Source organism: Mustela nigripes, chromosome 5, assembly GCF_022355385.1.
Source record: "Mustela nigripes isolate SB6536 chromosome 5, MUSNIG.SB6536, whole genome shotgun sequence".
In the NCBI taxonomy this organism is placed as follows: Eukaryota; Metazoa; Chordata; class Mammalia; order Carnivora; family Mustelidae; genus Mustela; species Mustela nigripes.
The window spans coordinates 33,525,482-33,531,858 of NC_081561.1; the positions used below are offsets into that span (position 1 = coordinate 33,525,482).

The window sequence follows — 6,377 nt, forward strand, 5'->3', positions numbered from 1 at the left end:
CAATTGAGGAAGTTCAGGAGGGCTTGTGGTGGTTCTCATTAGGACCCTTAGCTTCGGTCCCAGGGGGCACAGACAGGCTGGGAGATAGAGTTTTGAACAAACTACACAGCTGGGGGCAGGGTAGGGGTGGTTCTTCCTTAGAGCACACTCTTAACCAAAACACCTGCTTTCAGCTGCTTATCTTGAGAGGGAAGTAGGGAAGCTGGCAGACACCCAAAGGTAAATAGCCAGAGCAGTTTATTATGAGAACAGGCCCCCTGGGACAGGGTATAGAAATTAAGATTGTTCCATCTCTGGAGAAAGCTGCTTCCTCAGTACATTTCCAAGCCCCTCTGGCCTCAGCACACAGAGATGATCAGCCCACTGCTTTGGAAACGAGGTCTGTGTAGGGCAGCAGGCAGCAGAGGCTCAAGCCACTGTGGCCACAGCCAGCCATATCCTCCTGTGCCTGGTGCTTTCCTCGGTCAGCTGATAGCTAGCTGTCAGCAGACTTCTCCGCATCAGTAAGAAGATGAAATAAGATGGTGATGTGTGAATAAGTAGGAGCTTTGGTCACTGTCAGTGCTTCCTAGAGCTAGAGGTCATGGTTGTCAATGTCACCAGGCATTTTGCAGAGCCCCTGTCCTGTGGAGCTTGCAGCCCCGAGCATTAATTTCTCCGGTGGCCCTTCTTTCTAGGGCCCCTCTCCAGCAACCCTCCAAGTTCAGTCTTACAGCATTTTTCTGATGCCCACAAATGTACCTAGTCCACACAGCAGGCAGAATATAGTCAAGAAAATAGTGGGTAGCCAGGGCCTCTGGTAGGTAGAACCAAAGGGATGGGCCCTGTTGCTGTTGAAGAAGCTCCTTCCTAGCGGTGGTGTCTAGGAAGGCCCTGGAGCCTTTGATAGGAATTGCAAAGGTTTTAAAGGGAAATTGACAAGGGCAAAAATGGCTTCTACTCCCTTCCCCTAAGGGACATTGGGAAGAATGAATTTGCCAGTCTGGCCTGGACATCACAGATACCCCCTCAATTCTGACACACACACACCAGTGTCCCCTCCCCTACCTCCTCCCCCCACCCCCGGATTCACGTTGCTTCTGTTTCAGCTCTGGACCCCGAAGGTTCATGGAGCAAGCTCACTCATTGGAAGAATTGACTGAGCAGGGCTAGAGGATTAGACCAATGAACTGGGAAAGGAGAGCCGAGACTTCCATTTTGGGGTTCTGGGTGGTCACAGAAGAGGTCAGACCCCTTCATCACTTGGCTGTGGGCCTGGCTAAGGCCCTGCATAGCTTGTGGGGGGCAGGTTCAGGAGGGAGTCCTGGTGCAGTGTGCTCTGCTCACCCCCTCCACCCACAGCTAAGGGCCATCTTCTTTCCTGCCTCCAGATCATCGACCCCAAGATGCCCCGGGAGGGCCTCCTGCACAATGGTGTCCCCATCCCTGTCCCACCTCTGGATGTGCTGAAGCTGGGAGAGCAGAAACAGGCCGAGGCTGGAGAGAAGCTCTTCCTTGTCCTCTTCTTTGACAACAAGCGCACCTGGTGAGTGGGTGCTCCCACCAGGAGGTTGCATCAGTGTGTGGGCTGCGGCCCGACTGGGAGGCTGTGCACGCACTGCCATGCTGGGGAGGTCCACAGAGGGCTCTGGACTCCATGACCCTGCCTCCACCCAGGTAGGGTGAAGCATTACCAGCAGCTGGCTGCCCCTGGCACGCTAATAATAACTGTCTCAGGTCAGATTCTCTGGGAAACACCTGAGGTGGAGATTTCTGTAAGGAGGCTTACTGGGGAGAGCTGTGGGGATGAGGGATGCAGGGCTGGGCAGAGGAACCTGTTGAACAGGGTCACACTTGCTACAGAGGCCTCCGCTGTTCCTCAGGGGAGCTCGGGAGCTGGAGGGCTTGTTAGCGATGTCACAATTTTGGTCTGTGCGTCTGTGCCTTTGTATCCTCCTGTCAACTAGTCATTGAATGCTGGTTACCCCTGGGTGGGGGTCGGGGGCGGGTGTCACCTTGGGCCAGGTAGCTCCCTTGGTGGAGGGTGATTCCTGGAGAAGATTCAGCTGAGAGCCTCCCCATGGATGTGGGCATATGTGTCTTGGTCCTCGGGTTGGGGGATGTAGAGTTGGAGTGCTTCGGTCCATGGCAAAGGGCTTACTTGCCCTTCAAGATTTCTCTTAGCAGCAGGAAACTTTTTTCACTTCTGCTTCTATAGAATGAGGAGGTAGGACTAGCCAGTCCAGATAATAATAGTTACTATTAATTGTTTACTCCGTGTCCTAATGCAAATTGATTTACATACATAATCTCATTTAATCCTCATTAAATCTTCCATCGAACCCCTCCAATCCATTTTGCAGCTGAGGAAATTGGGGCTTGGAAAGTTAAGATCTCATAGCCAGAACTGGGATACAAACCATGATCTGGCTCCAAAGGCTAGCTTTTAACCATATGTTAGATTCACCTGGGGATCTTTAAACACACACACACACACACACACACGCACACATGCCCCCCCCCCCCCCTGCTGTGGTCGCCACCAAGGAATTATTGATTCTTGGTATCAGCCCCAGTTCCTAGCCATAGTTCCCCAATGTCCCAAGGCAGGGTGAGGGCTAACCCTCATATGGGCCTCTCTTGGCTCCCAGGTCCTGACAGCCCTAAGCAGAGTGAGTGGGGCTCAGGGAAGGCCTGGCTACAAAACAGGTCCTTTGGAGACGACCTGCCTGGAGTGTCCCTGTCTGTCTCCTCCTGTTCTGTCGCCTCCCCTGGCTTTACTTGTCCTAGGCAGATGGCCCAGAGGGGCCCCCTCATGTGACCCACCACACCCCAGGCCTCTTGCTGTGCTTGTGTTTTAGGCAATGGCTTCCAAGGGACAAAGTGCTGCCCCTGGGTGTGGAAGACACTGTGGACAAGCTCAAGATGCTGGAAGGCCGCAAGACCAGCATCCGAAAGTCTGTGCAGGTGGCTTACGACCGTGCAATGATCCACTTGAGCCGGGTCCGGGGGCCCCACTCCTTCGTCACCTCCAGCTACCTTTAAGGGCAGGGCCTGGCCTGCGTCTGCCTGTCCTGCCTCTGTCCCATGAGGAACAGAGGCCTCTTCCTGCCCCAGCCAGTCATATGGCCGGCAGCTTCCCCCCTCCATGGCAGGCCAGGGACTGGGTTGTGTCCTCCCCATGGGCAAGGCCCCAGTTTTGACCAACTGCGTGGTTCCCCTGGTGGGCCTGCTGTGTGCCAAAAACTCCCACCTGAGCTTGCTCAGGGGCTAGTCCACTGACGAACCAGTTAGAAGTAGAAATAGCTGTGAGGCTTAGGCCCAGCCAAGGAGATGGACCTGAGCCCAGAATGCAAGAGGTCCTAGGCTCTTTCTCAAAGGTGTGCCTGGCCCCTTCCTCCCCACTCCCAGCTAACTACGCCTCAGGGCAAGTGAGGCTCTGACATTGACCCCAGAGGTGCTGTGGATACACGAGGGTCCCGCAGGGAAGCTCACGGAGCTCACCCTCTCCCCACTCATCACCCATTCTTATACCTCTTCCCTGTCCCATCTTCTGCACCAGGGCCGTCTCTCTTTTTCCCATGTTCCTTTCCTTTCTTTTGTGCCAAATGGACAGAAACCATCACCAAACTGGTCTTTTTTTTCTTCTTCTTTTTATGTCTCATTCCCTTTGAGGCCAGCTGCTATGCTAGGTGGGTGCCTCCGCCTGGTTCCTCAGGGCCCAGGACAGAGGGCAGCCTACCACTCGGGTGACCCCTCCACCAGCACATCCCCCCACCCGTATTTGCTGCAGACACGCAGCTGGGGCCAGGCTCTGAAGGCTTGCCTCCTTGACCGAGGCGAGGCCCCTCTTCCCCTTTTCCCCTCTCCCTGTGTGCCGAATGGCGGGCTGAGGCTTGGTGGGCTCCTGTCAGACCAGGCTGGTTGGCCGAGTGTCCATCCGTCCACTTGGATGGCGAGGGCTGTGGGGTGCATCCGTGCTCTTCAGCTGGGTCTGCCGCTAACCCCTCCTGTCCTGTCTCTGTGGGCCTCACTGTCTGCCACCATGGATGGTGGGGCCCTGCAGTCCAGCCGCCCCCTGCCTGCGCTCTGCCCTGCCCAGCCTCTGCTGCTCCCGCTGCCGCACTCCAGGGGACACCATGCTTTTGTTTCTCACTCTCTGTCCTCTTCCCTCTCCTCCTTTCAACTCCCCTCCCCACCTTCACCTTCTCAAAAATGGAAGGAAAAAAAAAAAACAACTGTGAAACGGGGAATGCTGACTGAGAAACCAACACAACTTTCAGAGGCTTCGATGTCTATTCTCTGGATGATTCTTTTCACCTCCTAAGCACCAAAGCCGCCAGGTCGCAGGCCACTGATCGCCATGTTGATTTTTAATCTGATGTTCTTTTTAATTGTTTTAAAATTTTCATAGGGGAGTTTTGGACAAAACAAAGTCACTGGGGAGATCACTGCCATTTTTACACACTCGACTTTTTAAAAATACAACCAACCAACCACCACAACTTCTTATACATTTGGGACACGAGCCAGAGTTTAAAAGGGAACCAACAAAACTCTCTATAACATAAAGGATGGGGTTTTGGATTTTGTACAATAATAAAAATACAATACAGCATATGGCTAGGGAAGGACATGGTGTATATAATTGTAAAATACTGTTCTAAATTATTGAGGCCTATAGTTTCCATTACTGGAGTCCTCCGTTGTGTGGCTGAGTGTTTTAAATGCACACAGTTTAAATGCCCAGGTTTGTTTAAAGGAGCCAATGCGTCCCCCTCTCCCCAGGTAGTCGGTCAGCTGTGGATTCTGTGACCTTTGTCTCAACCTGTGTTGTAAGATCTCGGGGCTTTCTCTCTCTTTTCTCTGTGTCTCTTTCTTCCCCTGAACACCTTCTCTTTCTTAGTCTCTTTTTTCCCCCAAGCTCCTTGACTCTTTCAGTCTCTCTCTGAGTCTTATTTTTAAAACTGCTCTTTTAGAATGGGAAGCGGCTCAGATCCTGCTGTGGCTCGGGGCCTACGTGTCTCAGTCGCGTCTGCTGTGAAGCACACGATGCTCTATTTATTGTAGAAAGTGACTTTATTTGCTTTCTAGAATTGTTTATAACAGATGGTATAAGAGAGGTAATAAACAGAGAAAAATCTATGCTTGTAAAGAATACAAAAGTTAATTTTACCTACTATAATATGACTGTCTGAAACTTATTTTCTCTCTGAGAAATAAATGTTCTAATGGGCAGTAATTGCTGTGCTGTGTTTGGTATCGTCTGTGGGGGCCCGCCCCTTGCTTCCTAATTTCTGTAGCCCACCGCCTCCTCAGAAGGTGGGAGCCATTAAGAATGGGGCTGTCCAGCTGTTGCAGGCTCCCAGCTGGAAAGGGCTCTGTCTGTCTTTCTCTTGGACTCCCGGGAGGGGTGTGAAGGTGGGCTCCAACGTTGTTTCCCTCCCAAATAGCTCCAGCCTCTCAGGCCTGTGGAAGGTCCAGCCTTCCGGCCCATGGCTCAGCTTTCCTGTGGCCCTGTTCCTTCGGGAGCATCTGTTCCTCATGCAGCAGGAGATGTAGCCCCGTGTCTCTAGCACCTGTTTACCAAGCTTGCCAAATCTGAGACTAGAGGATGCTCACGTCTCCTCTGTCATCGTTGCTGTCCCCGTTCTAGAGATAGCTGGGACACACAGGCCTAATGTGGGCCTGGCTCCTCCTGGCTCGCCAGAAGGGATCCTAGCGCCTGGTCTTCATTTTGCAGATGACCAAACAGATCAGCAAGATTAAAAGCCTTGTCCAAGGCCAGCCAGCCAACTAACGGCAGCAGAATCCCACGACAAGGATCTGGCCAAGGGTTTCCTGGTGGGCTCCACAGCATCTCAGGGCTATGCTGGCCTTTTCTGTACCAGCCCCCCTCTCTCACTGGCCATATATGGCTCCAGCGTTTCTGGAAAGGGACATCTTGAGGAGCAGAGAGTGAGTTGCCAGGGACAAACTGCTCCGTTGCTGGGCCCGGGACAGCATTTCCCCATCCCCTCCCCTATCCCATCTCTGCTCCTGCCTGGCTCCTGTGCTTGGCTGAGAGTTACGTGTCACAGCAGGGTGACTGGAGGACAGAGGTCTCCGGATCGCCTCCTCCAGGTGGCCTTCGAAATTCTCACTGAGGTCACTAGAGTGTAAAAGTGCTTAATGTGATAATACAGCATTGGCATGGTATCTGCCATGTGCTGATAATTTTGGAATTATGCGTTGGGGGTGCAGAGATGCACACCCCCGGCCCACAGGATGCAGGTCCACAGGTGGCTCAGCCTGATTCCTGAGACATGTTGCGGACAGGTCTGAACAAGGAAGCCTGTGTGAGGGTCCCACAGAGGGGAGGAGTTCGAGAAAGACACCACGTTTGGTTGAATAACAAA

The 6,377-nt window shown here is 52.9% G+C and overlaps 1 protein-coding gene across 3 annotated transcripts in view; it reads left to right on the forward strand.

The window, feature by feature from the left end:
- The window catches only part of BRPF3 (bromodomain and PHD finger containing 3), a 35,287-nt gene extending 30,066 nt beyond the window's left edge, over nt 1–5,221 (forward strand). For 2 of the 3 annotated variants that reach the window (XM_059400133.1, XM_059400135.1), the window contains 2 exons: nt 1,371–1,525; nt 2,841–5,221. In XM_059400133.1, the coding sequence (XP_059256116.1) occupies nt 1,371–1,525; nt 2,841–3,024 (339 nt within the window). In that variant the 3' untranslated portion in view covers nt 3,025–5,221. The remainder of the gene's footprint in view (nt 1–1,370; nt 1,526–2,840) is intronic. The other variant, XM_059400136.1, reaches the window with a different exon arrangement.
- The last annotated feature ends 1,156 nt before the right edge of the window (nt 5,222–6,377 follow it).